Below are 21,568 nucleotides of genomic sequence, written 5' to 3'. Positions count from 1 at the left end.
GGGAATCACAGGCCTGTTTGCTGCGATCCTGTCCTTACACGCAGGGCCGGGTGGGAGACGGGGTGCATCTGCGCTGATGAGCTCCTGTCCACTTCCCACCAGGCTCTGAGCTCCACTTCCCTAGCGTCCAGCCATCAGATGCTGGCGTCTACATCTGCACCTGTCGTAATCTCCATCGCGCCAATACCAGCCGGGCAGAGCTGCTGGTCACCGGTGAGTCCCTGCTCCACTCCGTCCCCAGCCCGTCTGTGCCGGGCTGGACTGTGGACACAGGCAGTGGGCACGTCCCTCCGCTGGAGAGGGTGGTGGGGCACGGGGGTGCTGGCCGCGGAGATGGAGAGATAGTGGGGTCAAGGCTAGTTGTAGAGGCAAAATTGGCAGGACTTGATTGTGGTCACTGAGAGAGAAAGAAAAGCTAAAATAATGCCCACGGGTCTGGACCCCAGCAGGCAGGCAAATGAGGTGCCATTTACCGAGATGAGCAGGCTCAGCAGGCGGGTGTTTTCATTGGGAACCCCCACCCCTGAAGCTGAGTCTGGGATGAGGATTTTCATGCCAGCAGTTTCTGTAGGAAGCGAAGTGAGGCAGGAAAGAGAAGACATCCCATAGAGGGCGTGTTACCGAGCACATTCCCACCGGGGACAGTTGTTCACCGCAGCCAAAGAAATTCTGGGAAACTCCAGAGTAAAATGTGCACCTCGGAGTCCCCCATCCCAGGGCCAGTTGATTGAGGCCTGTGCTCTAGGATCACCAGGGCCCCCGCGTTTTATACCACCTTGGGGGCAGGCACGGCAGTCCCCGGTGGCCCGAGAAGGACTCAGGCACAGAAATGCGGCGGCTGGCAGAAGTCAGGCAGGCGGGCTCTGAAGTGACAGGGGAAGGGGATGCGGGCGGGGCACCCGCAGCACCTGCTGCACACAGGTCAGGGGGCATCACGAGTCTGTAGCTCCAGCTTGAACATGTCAAGGTGAAGAGGGAAGACAGCACGAGGGACTAAGTGGGGACAGCCATTGAGATAGGAGGAGAGCAGGAGAGCAGGTGAGTTGGGGGTCATGTGGGGAGGGGGCTTCCTGAAAGGAGTGGTTGGCCTCACCACATGCCCCGGGGCAGTCAGATACGGGCGGAGAAGGGACCCTTGGAGGTCATCATCTTTGATGAGAGCCATACAGTGGAGGGAAGGGGTAGAAACCAGACTGGAGAGAGGCAAAGAATGGAGGGGAAGGCCAGGCGTAGACAGCAAGGACAGACAGCTCTTTCAAAAGTCTTGGCTCTAGGGTGGCTGCCTGGCTCAGCTGGTAGAGCACGTGGCTCTTAATCTCAGGGTCATGAGTTCGAGCCCCACGTTGGATGCGGAGCCTCCTTAAAATAAATAAATAAAGAGTCTTGGCTCTGAAGGAAGGCCAATACGTGTAGCAATAGCTGGGGGGAGTGTAAGGTCAAGGGGGTGTTTTTGAAGGTAGAAAATTCTAGAACACATTTGTCTGTGGAGTAGAATGATCTGTGCAGAGGGAGAGGAGGGACTGATGTAGCAAGATAATGCATGGCCCTGGGAGGAAGTCCTTGGGAGGGGTGGGGCAGGGCAGGGCAGGGCTGCGGTGATGGGTTGGGGGGGAAGGGTCTCGTCCTGTGGGACCAGGAAGGAGGGAGGGCAGGTGGGTGGATTTGGGAAGATGGGCAAAGTCCTGACTGGTAGTCTCGATTTCTTCAGCAAGCGTGAGCTGAAGCCCTCGGCTGTGGAAACGGAAGTGGGGTGCGGGTGGGTGGAGAGGCTGGAGGTGTGAAATTGTTGGGGAGGATGGAGACTCAAACCAGACAGAGAAGCCCAGTGGAGTGAAGTGCAAAGTGTTAAGGGCAATTTCGTGGTCTGTGACCATGAATCGACGCCAGGTGGACTCGTGGCAGCGTGATGCTCTTTGATTGCAGCCTGTGGCTCTCGGTGCCAGCGGGAAGAAGCCGTGGGGTTGAGCCAGCGTGAGGGAGGGAGGCACCAGGGCACGCAGTGGAATCTAAGCTAGCCTGGGAAGAAAGTGACACCCAGACAGGACGATGGAGAGAGAGAGAAAGTGGCTACAGGAGATGGGGCCTGGCCAGCACCTGGCTCAGGGGGTGCCTCCTGTCACCACAGAGGCTCCAAGCAAGCCCATCACGGTGACCGTGGAGGAGCAGCGGAGCCAGAGCGTGCGCCCCGGGGCTGATGTCACCTTCATCTGCACAGCCAAGAGCAAGGTGGGCAGAGCCGTGCGTGGACATCAGGGAGGGCGGCTCTGGCTTCTAGTGTCTCTGAAGTTCGCCTCTGACCGCCATCCCACCCTCCTTACCCCGCCTGCAGTCTCCCGCTTACACCCTGGTTTGGACCCGCCTGCACAATGGGAAACTGCCAGCCCGAGCCATGGATTTCAACGGCATCCTGACCATTCGCAACGTACAGCCGAGCGACGCGGGCACCTACGTCTGCACGGGCTCCAACATGTTCGCCATGGACCAGGGCACAGCCACACTGCACGTGCAAGGTACACCATTCACTTCCACACCTGGCCCACCCACCCACGGCCTTCCCCCGTGCCCACCGGGACTGGCGACCATTTCTTCATTCAGCTGACAGTTTGTGAACAGTTTGTGTGCCTGGGTCTGACTAGACTCTGAAGAGATGGGGGGGAGGACAAACAGGGGCTCTGCCCTCCTGCACCACGTGTTCTAATAGGGAGACACTAAGCATGGGAACACCATTTGCACCTACGTGGCTGGAACTGGAGGGTATCGTGCTAAGTGAAATTAGTCAGAGAAAGACAAAAATCCTAGGACTTCACTCATATGAGGACTTTAAGAGACAAAACAGATGAACATAAGGGAAGGAAAACAAAAATAATGTAAAAACAGGGAGGGAGACAAAACAGAAGAGACTTTTAAATATAGAGAACAAACAGAGGGTTGCTGGAGGGGTTGTGGGAGGAGGGATGGGGTAAATGGGGAAGGGGCATTAAGGAATCTACTCCTGAAATTATTGTTGCACTATATGCTAACTAACTCGGATGTAAATTTAAAAAAATAAAACAAGTTAAAATAAAATAAAAAAAATATAAGCATGGGGACAAATGAACAAACAACGGAATTTCACACGGTGATGAGGGCCGGGATAGGAACAGACAGTGAGGTAGGTGAAGGGTGGCTACTTTCCATGGGGTGGTCAGGGAGGGCCTCCCTGAGGAGGTGACGTCTGGGCTGAAAGCTGAAGGAAGAGGATGTGTTCAGCCACTTGAAGAGCTGGCAGAGAGTGTTCTCGGCAAAGGAACCAACACGTGCAAAGGCCCTGCAGCAGGTGCATGTTGATGTGTTTGAGGATCGGCAGGGTTAGCGTGGCTGGAGCTGTGGGAAGGGGGTAGGTAAAGAACGTGAGGCTGTGGGCAGAGGTGGATCACAGCACAGCAAGGAGTTCGGATTTTATTCGAAAAGCCCCGGGGAGCCACCAACAGGCCTTAAATGGGGAAGTATCAAGAACCATGGACATTTTTAAAAGTATTTTTTTAATGTCTGTTTATTTTTGAGAGAGAGAGAAACAGAGTGTGAATGGGGGAGGGGCAGGGAGAGAGGGAGACAGAATCGGACGCAGGTTCCAGGCTCCGTGCTGTCAGCACAGAGCCCGACACGGGGCTCGAACTCACGGACCGTGAGATCGTGACCAGAGCCAAAGTTAGACGCTTAACCATCCGAGCCACCCAGACGCCCCTGGCACCCGGGGACATTTTAAAAGCTCCCACGGCCATGAGGGGCTGGAGTAGAACAGAGACCAACAGCAAGGGGGCGCTCCTCACCCTGCTTCTCACATACTGCTTCTTCCTCCCCCGTCAGCCTCGGGCACCCCGTCCGCCCCCGTGGTCTCCATCCATCCGCCGCAGCTCACCGTGCAGCCCGGACAGCTGGCCGAGTTCCGCTGCAGTGCCACCGGGAACCCCGCGCCCACCCTCGAGTGGACAGGTGAAGCCGTGGCAGGACTGACGGCAGGGCCTCCCTCCCCTGGATGTGGGGGGCCAGGGGCGGGACTCCAGGCTGTGGGACCTACCACCCACAGGGCCTGGCGGTGCCCGGTGGGTGCTGATGCCACCCCTTTCCGTCAGGGGGCCCTGGCGGCCAGCTCCCTCAGAAGGCACAGATCCACGGCGGCATCCTGCGCCTGCCAGCCGTCGAGCCCTCGGATCAAGCCCAGTACCTGTGTCGTGCCCTTAACAGTGCCGGGCAGCACGTGGCCAGGGCTGTGCTCCACGTGCACGGTGAGGGGACACGGCTGAGGGTGGAGCTTGGGAGCCCGCGGGCAGTCCAGAGAGATGTCCTCACAGGCCTCTGTGTGCAGGGGGCAGCGGGCCCAGGGTCCAGGTGAGCCCAGAGAGGACTCAGGTACACGAAGGTCGCACCGTCAGGCTGTACTGCAGGGCCGCAGGGGTGCCCAGCGCCACCATCACCTGGAGGAAGGAAGGGGGCAGCCTCCCCCCACAGGTGAGGAACTCTGTCTGGGCCGGCCCGCAGGCTCGTCAGGGTCACCGCACCTACCGCCTTCCTTTCCCGTCTCCCCTTCCTACCAAGTCTTCTCCCCCTTCCGGTTTCCTTCACTTCCGAAACGGCGGCCTGCTCAGACGTCCTGTTCGGCGCACCCGGGCAGGTAGCGGCTGTTGGCCTCTTGCTTAGCCAGCCGCCTGGCTCTGCCCTCCCTCGTGTCCAACTACCCTTTCTGCCCCCTTCCCCCATCCTCGCTGGCTAGCCCTTGCCAGGCTGCCTCGCCCCCCCGGGCGGCTGACCCTTCCCACCGTGTGGCAGGCCCGGTCCGAGCGCACAGACATCGCCACGCTGCTCATCCCGGCCATCACAGCTGCCGACGCCGGCTTCTACCTCTGCGTGGCCAGCAGCCCCGCGGGCACCGCGCAGGCCCGAATCCAAGTGGTTGTCCTTCCAGGTGCGGGGCCTCTGGGGACTAAAGGAGCGGGGAGGGCAAGCCAGGGCTCCCCGAGGCCTACTCAGGCCGCCGCTGATACCCCCCAGGTGCCAGCTCCCCGCCAGTCAGGATCGAGTCCTCATCGCCTTCGGTGACTGAAGGCCAGACGCTGGACCTCAACTGTGTGGTGGCCGGCCTGGCCCACACCTCCATCACGTGGTACAAGCGAGGGGGCAGCCTGCCTCCCCACAGCCAGGTATGAGGGCCCTGGAGCCTGCAGTGAGGGACCTGGGAGTGATCCTCCTAGGCAGAGGCTTCACACGGCCCGGACGCCCTCCATGAGCGACGGCCAGCCCTTATTTCTCCCCCTGTCCAGCTTCTGTCATGGGGCAGCCCAGAGCGGAGCCAGTGAGAGCCTGATGAGTGACTCACTAAGGCTCAGAGGAAGTGGTGACTGCAGCCCCTCCTGACCCTCACACACCTGCGTCCCAACCTGTCCCAGGTGCATGGCTCCCGGTTACGGCTTCCCCAGGTTTCTCCAGCTGATTCTGGAGAATACGTCTGCCGAGTGGAGAACGAGTCAGGCCCCAAGGAGGCCTCCATCGTCGTCTCTGTCTTCCACAACACCCACCCAGTCCCTGGCTACACCCCAGGTGAGGAGCCAAGTGGGCCCGGGCAGAGGCCAAGCCCTAGGATCTCCCCACTGATGCCAGGGAAGGTGCCGGTGGACTCTTCCATGACAATCAGACAAGAGGGGGTGCTCCAGGGGGGCTTTGGGGATGTGAGGGGACTAAGGGTGGGGATAAGGTTGATCTGGCTTACCTGGGACCCTACGACGAGGATACTGTTTCAGATTTCGTCAGGAAGCAGCAGAGTCAGGATTAAACACTGAGTCGGGAGTCAGGCTGACCTGGGTTCAAATCATGCCTCTACCCCTTATCAGCTTTGAACTGGTTATTTATTCCACATTTTAGGGACTCAGTTTTCTCATCTGTGGAAGGGGGACAAGACCACTACCCTGTGGTGTGAGCAGATGACAAACACTCTCCAGGAGAGACTTGTAACATTGTTGTCTGCGTCCCTCGGCCTGGCCTGGGCACTGAAGGGCTCTGGTTGCCTGTAGGCCATAGCAGCTTATCCTAATCAGGAAGTCATGGGTGGGCAAATGGGCCTCGAGTCCAAAGTTGGAGGTGAGGGTGACAGAAGGAGGGGCCTGACTGACCATGCTGAGGTAGAAAAGCATGGTCCCAGCCTTAGAAAGGCCTCCCATCTGCCCTCCCAAGCCAGGCCCTGGTCATGTCCCTGGGTGCTCTGCCCCAGGGCTGCAGGACTGGGGCTCGGGAGCCCCGGCCCCTTACCAGTTCCTCTGTGCCAGCTCCTGGAGGAGCCCCAGCTCCGGGCAGCACCCAGCTCATCCGCATCGAGTCTTCCTCCTCTCACGTGGCTGAAGGACAGACCCTGGACCTGAACTGCGTGGTGCCCGGGCAGGCCCACGCGCAGGTCACATGGCACAGGCGTGGGGGCAGCCTCCCCGCCCGGCACCAGGTACAGCCGTCCTCGGGACCAGCCTTCTGGAGGGGTAGATGGGGCCCCTCTGGCCCCCTGCCAACCCTCCTGTTTGCATTCAGACCCATGGCTCGCTGCTGCGGCTGCACCAGGTGTCTCCAGCCGACTCGGGCGAGTACGTATGCCGCGTGGTCCTTGGCTCTGGGCCCCTGGAGGCCTCCGTCCTGGTCGACATCAAGGCCTCCGGCTCCCCTCCGGGCTCCATCCCTGGTGAGTAACTGCCCAAGGGCAGGGCAAGCGGAAGGGGCTGAGGGCCTTTCAAGGTGCTGAGGTCCTAGCGGCTCCTGCTGCCATTGGGAGGGTGGGGGGAGGAGGCCCACGCTGGAGCTGGAAGACCCCATCTTCCTCACTTTTCTCTGGCCACACAGTGCCTCGTGTTTCTGCTCCAGCCTCTTCCTCCTCTCTCCCAGCCTCAACTACCCCCTTCTCCCCCACTTCCTTGCTCCCTTCCGCAAGGCTTAGCCCCTGCCCTGGCCCTCCACTCAAGGTGAACCAAACCCAGGCCAGCAACCCCCAAACATAGGAGCCTGTCCTCAGAAGACCAGGCCTGTGTGGCTCTGAGGTGGACCGTTCTTGCCCTCTCTGCCGGGGATCGTCTGCTACCTTTGCTTCCTTCCCCACAGCCCCAGGACCTGTCCCCCCTGTCAGGATCGAGTCCACATCCCCCACAGTGGCCGAGGGGCAGACCCTGGATCTGAGCTGTGTGGTGGCAGGGCAGGCCCATGCCCAGGTCACGTGGTACAAGCGTGGGGGCAGCCTCCCCGCCCGGCACCAGGTACACAGGGGCAGAAAGGTGGGAGGGGCTGGCCAGGCCGAGCTCTGGGCAGTAGGTTGAGGGGGTCTTGGCCCCTGAGCTGGGCGGCTGGCAGTTCCCAGCTCAGAGGAGCAGAGCAGGTGGGCGTCTGCTAGGCTGTGGGAAGCCTCGCTCTCACACCCCTGCCCTGGCTGCCCAGGTCCGCGGCTCCCGCCTGTACATCTTCCAGGCCTCGCCAGCCGACGCAGGCGAGTACGTTTGCCGGGCCAGCAATGGTATGGAGGCCTCTATCACAGTCACCGTAACCAGGACCCAGGGGGCCAACTTTGCCTACCGTGAGTGACACCACCAGGTTGGGCCGGGATGGAAGACGGGGCGGGGCTGGGCAGGGGCAGCCCTAGCGAACTGAGTGACTGGTGACCCTCCTGTCCCCCAGCTCCGGGCAGCACCCAGCCCATCCGCATCGAGTCCTCCTCCTCCCACGTGGCTGAAGGGCAGACCCTGGATCTGAACTGCATAGTGCCTGGGCAGGCCCACGCCCAGGTCACGTGGCATAAGCGTGGGGGCAGCCTCCCTGCCCGGCACCAGGTACAGGCCTGGAAGATGGACAGGCCAAGAAGGAGACAGGAGGGAGGCCCTGGGTGGTGGAGGTCAAGGATGGGGAAGGCTGAAGTCTCCTTGGAGACAGGGGAAGCCTTGGACCCCATCGCACAGGTGGATAGATAGTACAATGATTAGGGCCCAGACTCTAGGACTGGCCAGCCTAGGTGTGAATGCTGCTTCCCCCACTTACTAGCCTATGACCTTGGGCAAGTTACTTAAACTCTCTGTGCCATAGCTTCAACATCTGTAAAATGGTATCTATCCTACAGAACTGTCTTAAGGATGAAGTGAATTAGCGTATGTGCAAATTGCTCAGAGATCTGGCACACAGAAATTGCCGAGCTGTTGTTACCATAGTACCGTTAGCGATGATTAATATTACTGTATTTTATAGACTTTAGGATGCTGTCGATTGCAAGATGCAATATTAGTTTTTGTACGTCTAAGGACAAAAAGCTGCCCGTTATCATTGTAAAGTTATTGACTGTAGAATGTGTCTTGATTTCAGAGACATTAAAAAGTGTGTTAGGGCACCTGGGTGGCTCAGTCAGTTAAGCATCTGACTTGATATCAGCTCAGGTCTTGATCTCAGGGTTGTGAGTTCAAGCCCCACGTTGGGCCCCATGCCGGGTGTGATGCCTACTTAAAAAAAAAAAAAAAAAAAAAAGATGCGTCTTAGACTTGATGGAAGGTGGTATCAGGGTTTGCTCAGTTCACCATGGCTTCTCCTGACCACCCTCTACCCTTGGGACGAGGCCTCCCCTAAGCAGGACAAAGCTGATGGCCAGGACTCAGAGGTCAGAGAGTGAGGCAGGGGGGCAGGTTATAGGTGCAAGGTTCCCATGAAAGCCCCCTCTGAGCTCACCTCCATTCCGGCCAGACACACGGCTCACTGCTGAGACTACACCAAGTGTCCCCAGTTGACTCGGGCGAGTATGTGTGCCGCGTGGTGGGTGGCTCGGTGCCCCTGGAGGCCTCTGTCCTGGTGACCATTGAGCCTGCAGGCTCTGTACCTGGTAAGCAGCACTGGGGGTAGGGCAGGGCTAGGGGCCCAGCCGCGGGAGACACTGGCAGGATCCCATGAGACCCCCCCCACCTTCACTCACATCCACCTCACCTCCCCTCTTAGCCAGGGATTGACCCTCTGCCTTCTGTCCCCAGCGCTGGGGGTCACTCCCCCAGTCCGGATCGAGTCATCCTCCTCCCATGTGGCTGAAGGGCAGACCTTGGATCTGAACTGCCTGGTTGCTGGGCAGGCCCATGCCCAGATCACGTGGCACAAGCGAGGGGGCAGCCTCCCCGCTCGGCACCAGGTAGGAGGAAGAGAGCTAAGGGGGAGCCTGAAAGCCCCTCATGACTACAGAAGAAAGTATACAGGCTTTGACTTTAGGCATATCTGAGTTTAGACACTGTTCTGCCGGTTTGCCTGCTGTGTGACTTTAGGCCAGTCGTCTGACTTCCTTGATCTTTAGTTTCCTCCTCTGTCAAACGGGCTCACACTGCCTACCTCACCTGCCCCATAGCACATTGACAAATGTTGGCTGCTCTCTTCTTCTCATTGGACCCAGTCCCGACGTTGGGGCAGGGGAATTGAAGGGTCATAAATGGTGGTTTTTCCAGAAAGAGCTTCTCTCAAGTCCAGTTGGCTGGACTGGCCTGGGAGGGGCACCAGGGAAGGGAACAGGAGCCTGGCTGTGAGCCCCACAGCCTGACCCTGAGCCTGCCTTCCTCCTGGCCCTTCCAGGTGCATGGCTCGAGGCTGCGGCTGCCCCAGGTGACCCCAGCCGACTCTGGGGAGTACATATGCCGTGTGGTCAGCAGCTCGGGCACCCAAGAAGCCTCAGTCCTTGTCACTATCCAGCAGCGCCTTGGCCCCTCCCACCGTGAGTGTCTCAAGGGTCCTAACAAACAGTGGGGGAGCCACTTCAACCTCAGCGGCTCCCACACCCTGCCTCCTGTCTCACCCTCCCAGCCCAGGGCGTGGTATACCCCGTCCGCATCGAGTCCTCCTCAGCCTCCCTGGCCAATGGACATGTCCTGGACCTCAACTGCCTGGTGGCCAGCCAAGCCCCGCACACCATCACCTGGTATAAGCGTGGAGGTAGCCTACCCAGCCGGCACCAGGTATGGAGGCATTGGGTGGTGGTGCAAAAACTGGGCACACTGGCGCTGATAGGATTCAGGAGGGGTTCTCAACACCTTTTCTGTGCTCATTCAGTCATTCAGCAAACATGGAGTGTTCTTACTAGATGGGCCCTGGACCAGTGCCGACAAAATACGTAGATCTCACTGACCTCAGTTGGATCCCATATTTCAATAGAACATTCTATGATTTACTCACTCACTGAATGCCCCTGAGAATAGCTCTGGGCCAAGTCTGCACCTGGCACCAAGGATTCCAAGTGGAGTGAGGCAGACGCCTGCCCTCAGGGGGCTCACAGGCTAGTGAATGGGGTGGATATGCCCTGTGACAGCAGTGTCATAGAAGCCACAGCAGGGCACTGGGGACTCACCAGGAATGGCCTCAGCAGTCTTTTGGCACAGGTGAAAGGTGAGAACAGTCCAAGGCCAGAGACACTGTCCACCCCAGCCTAGAGCCTCAGGAAGGCTGCTGAGGGAGTTCTGAAGGACGTCCAGGGGGAGGCCAGCCCAGACGAGGCAGGGAGTCTCCTGGAGTCCAGGGCAGCTGCCCCGGAGACACGGGGGTGCTACATCCACCCACTGACACGTGTTCCCCCTCAGATCGTGGGCTCCCGACTGCGGATCCCCCAGGTGACACCTGCAGACTCTGGCGAGTACGTGTGTCACGTCAGTAACGGTGCCGGGTCCCAGGAGACCTCACTCATTGTTACCATCGAGGGCAGCGGCTCCTCCCATGGTGAGAGGGCACAGGGCAGGGGATCCAGGCAAGTGGGCGCAGGGGGAGGCAGAGCGGTCCCTGGAGCCATCACTGTTGTCTGACTCTGGCTGTGTGGTCTGTCCTTCTCTGTCTCCAGTGCCCAGTGTCTCCCCACCAATCAAGATCGAGTCCTCGTCCCCCACCGTGGTCGAAGGACAGACCTTGGATCTGAACTGCGTAGTCGCTGGGCAGCCCCAGGCCACCATCACGTGGTACAAGCGTGGGGGCAGCCTTCCTGCCCAACACCAGGTATGGAGTGGAGCTGTGACAGTGAGGCCAGAACCCCTACCTGCTGGGGTAGGCACTGCAGGGACAGCCCCAGTGGGCAAAGGACCGGAAGGGAAGCAGTAGCTGGCAGCCCCGGGGCGGCCCTCCCTCTTGCCCTTGGTTGACGGAGGGTAGCTTCAGCCAGTCTGACGAGGGAGGCCTGGAAGGAGTCCTGAGCTAGCTGGTGACTTCTTGGCCCCTCGACTCCTCTCCTCCTCCTTCCTCGTCCCCGCCAGGCCCATGGCTCCCGCCTACGGCTGCACCGCATGTCTGTGGCTGACTCCGGCGAGTACGTGTGCCGGGCCAACAACAACATCGATGCCCAGGAGACCTCCATCGTGGTCTCAGTGTCCCCCAGCACTGGCAGCCCCTCTGGTGAGTCTGAGAAAGGACTGGAGACTCGAAAAACAGTGCTCCCTGGGGAGTCAGCGGTCAGAGCTCTCGGCTGAGGGTGGCAGTCCAGGGCAAAGGCTCTGCAGAAAAGCGCCTGGGTTCAAATCCTGCCTGCACCACTAAGAGACTTGAGTGAAGTCCTCTCCTCTCTCAGCTTCGTGTCCTCATCAGTGAAATGGGGATGCCCGTCATTCCAGCCTCACGCTGCTGTCCAATATGGTGGCCGCTACAGTTAAAGTTCGCCATTCAGGTCACCGTGTTTCGAGTGCTCAGTGGCCACACGTAACATGGCTAGTAGCACAGTACTGGACGGTACAGAAGATAGAGTGCTTCCATTCTCACAGAGAGTTCATGAATTTTGCAAAGAGTAAATGAGTTCTCACACACGAAGTGCCTGGAACAGCGCCTGGCATGCTCCCAGTGCTTAATAGGTGTTCACTGTTATTATTACCTTGAGCAACAGGGATTTTTATGGCTGTGGCTCCTACCAACCCAGTTGTTCCCAAATCTGCTGTTTCTGTGCCCGCAGTCCCTGGCGGTACGATGCCCGTCAGAATCGAGTCGTCTTCCTCCCACGTGGCTGAAGGGCAGACCGTGGATCTGAACTGCGTGGTCCCTGGCCAGGCCCACGCCCAGGTCACGTGGCACAAGCGCGGGGGCAGCCTCCCCACTCACCACCAGGTATGGGAGTTGGGGGCAGGAAATGGTGGGAGGGTTGCTGGATGGGGGGGACCCTGGTCGGAATCTCTGCCCCCCTCCCCCCAGATCTACTGAGGAAGGAGGTCCGGAGCCTCTGTGGGGCACAGTGCCTGCCTAGGTCAGAGGTCAAACTTTGCCTCCAGCCTTCCAGGACTCCCGACTGCCATCTCACTCTGCTGCTCTGTTTCCCCACCCTGCCCCCCGGCTCAGGCCCATGGCTCACGGCTGAGGCTGTACCAGGTGTCCCCGGCTGACTCGGGCGAGTACGTGTGCCAGGTGGTGAGCAGCTCAGGCCCCCTGGAGGCCTCAGTCCTGGTCAACATCGAGGCCTCTGGCTCCAGTGCTGTTCCTGTCCCTGGTAAGGGTCCCTGTGGTGGGGCTGGGAGGCTGGAGGAGGGAGGAAGGGAGAGGAACCAGCAAGCAGAGGTTGGGAGCTAGGTCAAGTGGGATTTATCTCTCGTGCCTGAGGACCAGACTTGGGAATCTGGCATATGTGGGCTTGAGTCCCAGCTCCTCTGTCCATGCTCTGAGATGTTGTGCAAGGGACTCTCTCCGTGCTTCCCTTTCCTTCTCCGTAACATGGAGATGGCAGAACTCTTGCGACAATCACATGAGTTCCCTAAAGGCTGGAACTACACCTCTGGGGGTACGTGAGGGAGACTGGCGTGGTGCCCCGACAAAAATCTTTTATATTAGAGAAAACAGCAACACATGAAACCTGTCATGATTTCGGGGAAATCATTGCCTACAACAGGGCTAAGTTTTTAAAGGGTTTTGTTAAGTGAATCAATTGACAAGAAAATGTAAAGTAATTAACAGCACAAGTTATATGTGACTATAGCAGATGTGATAGCAGAACATGAATTGCTAAGTAAAGAACATGATCTGGCACTTAACTAGGTGCCGGGCCCTGTTCTGTTTACACATTAACTCATTTCATCCTCATAGAAACTGTTTGAGGTAGGCATGATTGTTCTGTTCATTTTATAGATGGGGAAACTGAAACACAGAGAGATGAAGTCGCTTTCCAAAGGTCACACAGCTAATAAGTGGCAGGGCTGGGTTGTCTGTGTGCATTTTTAAGTTTATTTATTTTAAGAGAGAGAGAACGTGCACCTGCGCATGAGCAGGGGAGGGGCAGAGAGAAAGAGACAGAGAGGGAGAATCCCAAACAGGCTCCATGCTGTCAGCACAGAGCCTGACACAGGGCTTGATCTCACGAACTGTGAGATATCAAGAATTGGATGCTTAACTGACTGAGCCACCCAGGTGCCCCCAGAGCTGGGTTTTGAACCCAGGCAGTCTGGCCCCAGAGCCTGGGTTCTTAGCCGCACATTGTTCAAGTTTGAGAAAAATGAGTGATCTGTGTGGAGGTGCCTGGTCCTGAGCCCTGGCCACCCGTGGTGCTAGGAGCACAAGAGGAGATAGTGGGGCCATTGTCTGGGGCGGGGCCAAGAGAGTGATGAGCCATTTCCCCCAGGCCAGCCTAGCTGCCCCAGGCCTCAGGGGAATGGGCAGTGGGAGGGGAAGGGAGCAGGGGGGATGGACGGAGGCCACCTCTCCATATGTGGTCTGACCTCTGGTCTAAAAATCTGGGCACCCAGGGGTAGTAGGGGTTGAGGGCAAAGGGGTGGGAGTCCCAGCTCACTGACCTCTTCCTGTGCCTCAGCCCCAGGCGGAGCCCCACCCATCCGCATTGAGACCTCCTCCTCCCATGTGGCCGAAGGGCAGACCCTGGATCTGAACTGCATAGTCCCTGGACAGGCCCACGCCCAGGTCACATGGCACAGGCGCGGGGGCAGCCTTCCTGCCCGGCACCAGGTACAGGAGCTGGAGAAAGTGGGATGTGGGCACTCCTCACCCCACCCCACCCCACCCCTGCCCAACAGTCCTGCCTCGATCTAGCCAGGAGGGAAAATGGTTCCAACATCCTGGGCTTTGGGAAGACTGCACCAGGAGACCGCTGGGAGTCAGGAGGTCAAGAACAGGCTGGGCACAGCAGAGCCACCACCAGCCTCCGAGCACACTAATGCAATTAAAAAAGGGCACGTGTTACTCAGGACACTAGACCACCTCCTACCATGAAAAGTCGTGCTCTTCAGTGTCTAAGGCCTTGGGGTTGCCTTGCATAGGATGCGGCCTTCATAACTTCAGTACATGTTGGTCCTGGGGTGCGTGTACCGGGACCTGCCAGCTCCCCAGCTCACTCTTGCCTTGCCCTGACCTTGGCCAGGTCCACGGACCCCTGCTAAGGCTGAATCAGGTGTCCCCGGCTGACTCTGGAGAATACTACTGTCAAGTGACCAGCAGCTCAGGCACCCTGGAGGCTTCTGTTCTAGTCACGATTGAGGCCTCCAGCCCAAGCCCCATTCCTGGTGAGTGACAGCAGCAGTGGGTGATGCTGGGGCACAGGCGTGGGGAATCCCTTCCTCTCCCTGCTCCTCCCTGCTTTTCCAGCAGGGCTCTGGCTCTCAGTTCCGTGAATGTCCTCCAGCCCCTCCCCACAGCCACCGGGGACCAGCCTGGGTCCTCACCATGGCATCTTGTCCTCCCCCAAGGAATGGAGACCCTTCTTAGGTCAGTGGCACTGAGTCCTGTCAGTGACTCAAGCCACCGCACCTGCAGGATTAGTGGCATTCACTGCCACCACCTTTAGTCCCTGCCTTCATCCCCGGGAGCCTCACCCTTCTCACCCACCCATTGTGCCCACAGCCCCAGGACTGGCCCAGCCCATCTATATCGAGGCCTCCTCCTCCCACGTGGCCGAAGGACAGACCCTGGACCTGAACTGCGTGGTGCCGGGGCAGGCCCACGCCCAGGTCACATGGTATAAGCGTGGGGGCAGCCTCCCCGCCCGGCACCAGGTACAGGGGCCTGATGGGCAGGCAGCGTTCAACCTGCGTTTGCTTTCCGCACCCCAAACCTCATGCTAACCCTAGCCTCCCCTGGCACCCCAGGGGATAGAGTAGTTTTGGGAGCAGAGCATGGGAGTGAGGGGTCTGGGCGTTCTGGCCCTGCTGCTGACTTGCTTCCTGAGGCAGCTTTCTCCTCTATAAATTGGGTCGGTTCGACATGTAGGATCCAGTAAATGAAGTTCCCTCACCCCTCCCAGCTGGAGCCCCGGGTTCCTGAGACCCGAGGGAGAACTCGGGTGCTGGTACAGTGGGCCTGGGCACTTGCTCTGCCCCAAGTGCTATGGCCTGATGGCTGTGCCCTCCTCGCTCCGACAGACCCACGGCTCCCGGCTGCGGCTCCACCACGTGTCCCCTGCTGACTCCGGCGAGTACGTGTGCCGCGTGGTTGGCGGCTCAGGCCCTGAGCAGGAGGCTTCCTTCACAGTCACTGTCCCACCCAGTGCGGGGTCCTCCTACCGTGAGTGTGGCAGATGCCACGGGCAGGGGGAGGAGGGGAGACCGTGGAGCTGAGGCAGGGAGGTCAAGCCAACCTGGCCCTCCTGAGCCCAGCCCTCTGCCCGCCTCGTCCCCCAGGCCTTAGGAGCCCCGTCATCTCTATCGACCCGCCCAGCAGCACTGTGCAGCAGGGCCAAGATGCCAGCTTCAAGTGCCTCATCCATGACGGGGCAGCCCCCATCAGCCTCGAGTGGAAAACTCGGAACCAAGAACTGGAGGGTGAGCCCAGGGAGGGCTGCAGGGTGGGGCGGGTGTGTGTGTGTGTGTGTGTGTGTGTGTGTGTGTGTGTGTGTGCGCGCGCACGCATGCGTGCTGGAGTCAGGTGCAAAGGCGTGGTGATCACCATCGTGGGTGGGGCAAAGGCACCAAACTCACCTCTGGGTGAGGCCCCTCCCCTCTGGGGCCTCACCGTCTCCATCTGGATGGTGAAGGGGCTGGACCCGGTAGTCTCCAAGGACTCTTCCATCTTCCACCTGGGACCCTGTGAGTCATATACACCCAGGCTGGAGGGGTCGGGGACGTGGGGCAGAGCTACGCCCACTGGCAGCACCAAGGCATGAAGACGACCTCACTGACCGTGCCCTGCCCAATGCCGACCCCACAGACAATGTCCACATCAGCCCCAACGGCTCCATCATCACCATCGTGGGCACCCGACCCAGCAACCACGGTGCTTACCGCTGCGTGGCCTCCAATGCCTACGGCGTGGCCCAAAGTGTCGTCAACCTCAGTGTGCACGGTGAGTGGTGTCTACCCCCTGGGCTCTGCCTTCCTGTTTCTAGCCCTGATTCTGAGCTCACAACCTCCTAAGTTTAAATTCTGCTTCTGCCAATGCCCCTCCCTCTCAGGCATTCTCCCTCTCGGAGCCTCCTGTTCTCCACATTGGTGTAGAATAGTGCCCACCTGGCCGCTACTAAGACAGGGGCTGTGACAGTGCATGTGGTGGGCAAAGCCCTGCATGAGTAACAGTGATGTCCTTCCTCTGGGCAGGGCCCCCTACTGTGTCTGTGCTCCCTGAGGGTCCCGTGCGGGTGAAGGTAGGAAAGTCCATCACCCTGGAATGTGTCAGTGCTGGGGAGCCCCGCTCTTCGGCTCACTGGACCCGGATTGGCGCCCCCACCAACCTAGAACAGCGGATGTATGGGGTCGTGGACAGCCATACAGTGTTGCAGGTGAGGCGAATCTTCCCCTGGCCAGGGCCATTTCATCTCTGGGTCTGAGGCCCAGTCAGGGCTCATCCTTGAACAGATGCTCGGAGGAAAGAGTAGTAAATGGGAAGTTGGGTGATGAATGGATGGAGAGAGAAAGGGGGGGGCATGAGATAAGTGGTTGGTGGGTAGATTGGAAGATGGTCAGGAAGAAAGAAAGGAAAACAAGGGAAGGAAGAAAGAATGGCTGGAAGGATGGATGGATGGGTGGATAGGTGGGTAGATGGGTGGATGGGTGGGTAGATGGGTGGATGAATGGATGTAAAGTGGATGGGTCAGTGAGCGGGTGGATAGGTAGGTGGGTGGGTGGATAGGGGATGGATAGGTGGGTTCATGGACAAGTGGATGGATGGACTAATGGGATAGATGTTTGAGTGTGAGTCCTCAAGCAGCTAGTCGAACAGGAGAACTAAAAGTCAAGGGAAGGAGAGAGGGAAGAGGTAAAAGCAAGCCAGAGCTGGGGGCTGACGCCAAGGTGCCTATCAGTGCCCACATAACCAGCATCCTTGCTTTCTTCCAGATTTCATCAGCTAAACCATCGGATGCAGGCACCTACGTATGCCTGGCTCGGAATGCACTAGGCACAGCACAGAAGCGGGTGGAGGTGATTGTGGACACAGGCACTGTGGCCCCAGGGGCCCCCCAGGTTCAAGTTGAAGAAGCTGAGCTGACTGTAGAGGCCGGACACACAGCCACCCTGCGCTGCTCAGCCACAGGTATGGATGGGGCTGGCACACAGTACAGAGGGCAGTGCTGCCCTGGGGCCTGAACTGTAGACACAAGACATCTGGAGATGTTATCGCACCCAGGGAGGGGACTTTGCTGCTGCTGGCATCACCCAGTGATGGCTGAAATGCCCACTCAGTGACTCCCGTGAAGGGACAGGATCACCCGGTCGCTTCCTCACCAGCCTCACCCCCAGCTCATCCCTAGGGCAGCCCGGTGACCCCTGTGGTCTTCCACTCCACAGGCAGCCCCACGCCCACCATCCACTGGTCCAAGCTGCGCTCCCCACTGCCCTGGCAGCACCGGCTGGAAGGTGACACACTGATCATCCCCCGGGTGGCCCAGCAGGACTCAGGCCAGTACATCTGCAACGCCACCAGCCCTACCGGGCATGCCGAGGCCACCATCGCCCTGCATGTGGAGAGTAAGGAGCTCCTCCGCCCTCATTGGGCTGTCCTCTCTGCCCTGTATGGAGCCCTGAGCCAGGCTACACCCTGGACAGAGCCCCAGGAACGCCATCGAGAGGGCCCCGTGCAGCTCAGGCCCCCAGAACCTGCCCTAGCCTGATACCCGCATCCCCTCCTGGGACCCTTGCTTCCTTCATCCCCAGTCCGCTGCTTCACCAAACAGCTTCTCTGGCCCTTTGGCAAGTCACCTGGGTCCAACACCCACTCACATCCTGACCGCTGCTCTCCCCTGCCCCGACCTATCCGTCCCCCACCCCAGGCCCACCGTATGCCACCACAGTCCCGGAGCACGCTTCAGTGCGGGCAGGAGAGACGGTGCAGATCCAGTGCCTGGCGCATGGGACACCCCCGCTCACCTTCCAGTGGAGCCGTGTGGGTGGCAGCCTCCCTGGGAGGGCGACTGCCAGGAACGAGATGCTGCGCTTTGAGCCCGCGGCCCCCGAGGACTCAGGCCGCTACCGTTGCCGGGTCACCAACAAGGTGGGCTCGGCTGAGGCCTTCGCCCAGGTGCTCGTTCAAGGTGAGTGGGGCAGCCCTGGACCAGGCTGGGCAGAAGGGGCTTCTGGGAAAAGAGCATCCCTTGAATGTTAGGATGGAGGTTTTCTGGGTCCTGGGAGGTGGAGGCGTCGGGAGTAACACACACACATACACACACACACAACCCCGTGCATGTCCCCACAGGCCCCTCTGGCTCTGTCCCGGCCACCGCCATCCCAGCAGGATCCGCGCCCACCGTTCAGGTCACACCTCAGCTGGAGACCAAGAGCGTAGGGGCCAGCGTCGAGTTCCACTGTGCCGTGCCCAGTGACCAGGGCACCCAGCTCCGTTGGGTCAAGGAAGGGGGTCAGCTGCCTCCTGGCCACAGTGTGCAGGATGGGGTGCTCCGGTGAGTCGGGGGAGAGGCCATACTGAACTTGAGCACCAAGGTACACACGGGGGCTGTTAAGATACCTGTCCTGTGGGGCTCAGCATGAAACAGTATCCTCAGGCAAGTCACTTCCATTCTCTGAGCCTGAATGTCCTCAGCCATACGATGACTTACATGGGACCAAATGACATTATCTAAAGCATGGGAAAGGTCTTCAGTAAACAGGAGCTCATATTTGCATCCTTATTATTAGGGGAAAGAGAACAGTCTCTGAGGCCAGATGTATACACATGACCCAGATCTCAGCTCTGCTACTCTGTGTGCTCTTGAGCTCTGACCGTAAGGTGTTGGCCTAAAATGGATGTGGTGACATCTACCTGCCTGCCTGTCTGCCTCACTTACCTACTACCTACCTCACGTGGTTAGCGAGAGACCAGAAGCTTACACCATGTGCTAATCTCCAATGGCTTTGAACTCACATGCCATGGCAAAGCATTCTTATCAATTGTTTGTATTCACTGATGTCTTATTATTTTTTCTTTGCAGAATCCAGAACTTGGACCAGAGCTGCCAAGGGACATATGTTTGCCAGGCCTATGGACCATGGGGACAGGCCCAGGCCAGTGCCCAGCTGGTTGTCCAAGGTAGGATGGTAGCTTCCTCTCCTAAGAGCAGAGGATAGTAGGGCGCCTGGGTGGCTCAGTCAGGTGAGCATCTGACTTCGGCTCAGGTCATGATCTCACGGCTTGTGGGTTCGAGCCCCATGTTAGGCTCTGTGCTGAGCACTCAGAGCCTGGAGCCTGCTTCGGATTCTGTGTCTCCCTTTCTCTCTCCCCTCCTCTGCTTATTCTCTCTCTCTCTCTCTCTCTCTCTCTCTCTCTCTCAAAACTAATAAACATTGGGGAGCCTGGGTGGCTCAGTCAGTTAAGTGTCCAACTTCAGCTCAGGTCATGGTCTTGCATTCATGAGTTTGAGCCCCACGTCGGGCTCTGTGCTCGGAGCCTGGAGCCTGCTTCGGATTCTGTGTCTCCCTCTCTTTCTGCCCCTCCCCGACTTGTGCTTTGTCTCTGTCTCTCAAAAATGAATAAACGTCTTAAAAAATTGAAATAATAATAATAATGATAAACATTAACAATTTTTTTTAAAAGCCTACAACAGAAATGAGGGGCACAGGGACTATATTCCCCGGGAAGCCCCTGAAATGTCTATGAATAAAGAGAATTATTCGATTGTTTCTTGCTTGTGTCTAGCATACCATAAGGGGGCCTAACAAATACTGCAAGGGAGGGAAGAAGGGAGGTGGATGGAGTGGTGGGTGCTCAGACCAGCCAATGAAAAATGACAGCAGACATGCAAATGAGTAACCCTGTAAACAAGGGCAAATGAGTGAGTGTGTGCATGAGTAGATGCACGAGAAAGCAAATGAAGAAAGGGGTGGCTGCCAAGGGCCCCGGTGTTCACCTCCTCGGACCAAGCCTGCAGCAGGCTGGCCTCACTCTCACTCTACCTTTGCTCCCTGCCTCCCCAGCCCTGCCCTCAGTGCTCATCAACATTCGGACCTCCGTGCAGACCGTGGTGGTCGGCCATGCCGTGGAGTTCGAGTGCCTGGCCCTGGGTGACCCCAAGCCTCAGGTGACATGGAGCAAAGTCGGGGGGCGCCTGCGGCCTGGCATCGTGCAGAGCGGGGGCATCGTCAGGATTGCCCACGTGGAGCTGGCCGATGCGGGGCAGTACCGCTGCACGGCCACCAACGCCGCTGGCACCACCCAGTCCCACGTGCTGCTGCTCGTGCAAGGTGAAGGACGGCAGGGACCTCCCCGGGGACAGGGGGCAGGAGGAGGGAAACGGATATGTAGTCCTCACCCACTGGAGCACCTGCTCTGACAACAGAGACCCACAGCCCGATCCGATGGCAGTGACGACGTGAGCACAAAACAGACGTAAAAGAGAGTGAAAAAGGGCAGTGGGTGCAGGGCAGACACAAATCTGTGTTGTGTTCAGAGGCAGCTCCTTTTCACCCCAAACCCTATGACTTGCCCCCAGACTTACTGATGCAAGCTGCCCTGGTACCCCCGTCTCAAGTCCCCAGAGGGCTGCACCACTTTCTGCCGGGGTGTGTTGAAGACTGTTGGGCTGTGGAACCAAGTGGACCTGCCCCTGAGCCCTGACTGCCCAGTGAGCCTCACCTGTAAAATGGGGACGCAGCACCTCCCTTCAGGGGCTAGAGTGAGGATGAAATGAGTCCGGACACAGGCTGGGCTCTCTAGTGGCGGCTGTCATCATGTTGATGGCCTGTGTCTCCTTGCCCGCTCTTAGCCTTGCCCCAGATCTCCACGCCCCCAGAGGTCCGTGTGCCTGCTGGTTCTGCAGCCGCCTTCCCCTGCATGGTCTCTGGCTACCCCACTCCCAAGATCACCTGGAGCAAGGTAAATGCTGGGCAGGGGACGAGCAGGCATGCCTGAGGGGCAAGGTCAGGCCTTCACCATCTCAGTGCCCGCAGGCCCAGGCCCAGGCTTGGCACAGAGTACGAGCCCAGTGTCTGAGGGTGGGTCTGAGGCAAGATGGGAGACAGAGCCCGTGGAGGTGTGGGCCAAGGCCAGGGTCCCAAGTGTGGGTACATTTGCAGCTGGACGGTAACCTGCCACCTGACAGCCGCGTGGAGAACACCATGCTGCTGCTGCCCTCAGTCCGACCTCAGGACGCAGGCACTTACGTCTGCACTGCTACTAATCACCAGGGCAAGGTCAAAGCCTTTGCCCATCTGCAGGTGCCGGGTAAGACAACACC

General features: G+C 58.8%; 1 protein-coding gene across 12 annotated transcripts in view; it reads left to right on the top strand.

The window, feature by feature from the left end:
• Nucleotides 1–21,568, top strand: part of HSPG2 (heparan sulfate proteoglycan 2) — a 99,240-nt gene that overhangs the window by 68,961 nt on the left and 8,711 nt on the right. For 11 of the 12 annotated variants that reach the window (XM_086715972.1, XM_086715971.1, XM_086715966.1 and 8 more), the window contains 38 exons: nt 103–213; nt 2,126–2,226; nt 2,330–2,510; nt 3,847–3,972; nt 4,113–4,265; nt 4,346–4,488; nt 4,807–4,942; nt 5,029–5,177; nt 5,424–5,574; nt 6,297–6,466; nt 6,550–6,697; nt 7,111–7,262; nt 7,441–7,576; nt 7,678–7,829; nt 8,725–8,860; nt 9,006–9,157; nt 9,589–9,727; nt 9,817–9,968; nt 10,587–10,722; nt 10,841–10,992; nt 11,247–11,385; nt 11,933–12,084; nt 12,313–12,460; nt 13,772–13,923; nt 14,336–14,477; nt 14,815–14,966; nt 15,333–15,474; nt 15,591–15,731; nt 16,117–16,251; nt 16,503–16,684; nt 17,241–17,436; nt 17,691–17,870; nt 18,173–18,433; nt 18,595–18,799; nt 19,328–19,425; nt 20,310–20,576; nt 21,098–21,207; nt 21,408–21,555. In XM_086715972.1, coding sequence (XP_086572098.1) covers nt 103–213; nt 2,126–2,226; nt 2,330–2,510; nt 3,847–3,972; nt 4,113–4,265; nt 4,346–4,488; nt 4,807–4,942; nt 5,029–5,177; nt 5,424–5,574; nt 6,297–6,466; nt 6,550–6,697; nt 7,111–7,262; nt 7,441–7,576; nt 7,678–7,829; nt 8,725–8,860; nt 9,006–9,157; nt 9,589–9,727; nt 9,817–9,968; nt 10,587–10,722; nt 10,841–10,992; nt 11,247–11,385; nt 11,933–12,084; nt 12,313–12,460; nt 13,772–13,923; nt 14,336–14,477; nt 14,815–14,966; nt 15,333–15,474; nt 15,591–15,731; nt 16,117–16,251; nt 16,503–16,684; nt 17,241–17,436; nt 17,691–17,870; nt 18,173–18,433; nt 18,595–18,799; nt 19,328–19,425; nt 20,310–20,576; nt 21,098–21,207; nt 21,408–21,555 — 5,826 coding nt within the window. The remainder of the gene's footprint in view (nt 1–102; nt 214–2,125; nt 2,227–2,329; nt 2,511–3,846; nt 3,973–4,112; nt 4,266–4,345; nt 4,489–4,806; nt 4,943–5,028; nt 5,178–5,423; nt 5,575–6,296; nt 6,467–6,549; nt 6,698–7,110; nt 7,263–7,440; nt 7,577–7,677; nt 7,830–8,724; nt 8,861–9,005; nt 9,158–9,588; nt 9,728–9,816; nt 9,969–10,586; nt 10,723–10,840; nt 10,993–11,246; nt 11,386–11,932; nt 12,085–12,312; nt 12,461–13,771; nt 13,924–14,335; nt 14,478–14,814; nt 14,967–15,332; nt 15,475–15,590; nt 15,732–16,116; nt 16,252–16,502; nt 16,685–17,240; nt 17,437–17,690; nt 17,871–18,172; nt 18,434–18,594; nt 18,800–19,327; nt 19,426–20,309; nt 20,577–21,097; nt 21,208–21,407; nt 21,556–21,568) is intronic. The other variant, XM_086715969.1, reaches the window with a different exon arrangement.

Source organism: Puma concolor, chromosome C1 (genome assembly GCF_028749965.1).
Source record: "Puma concolor isolate L17-30 chromosome C1, mPumCon1.1.hap2, whole genome shotgun sequence".
Lineage (NCBI taxonomy): Eukaryota > Metazoa > Chordata > Mammalia > Carnivora > Felidae > Puma > Puma concolor.
The sequence above is the reverse complement of the archived record's forward strand: the minus strand, read 5'-3'. Positions and strand labels throughout refer to the sequence as shown.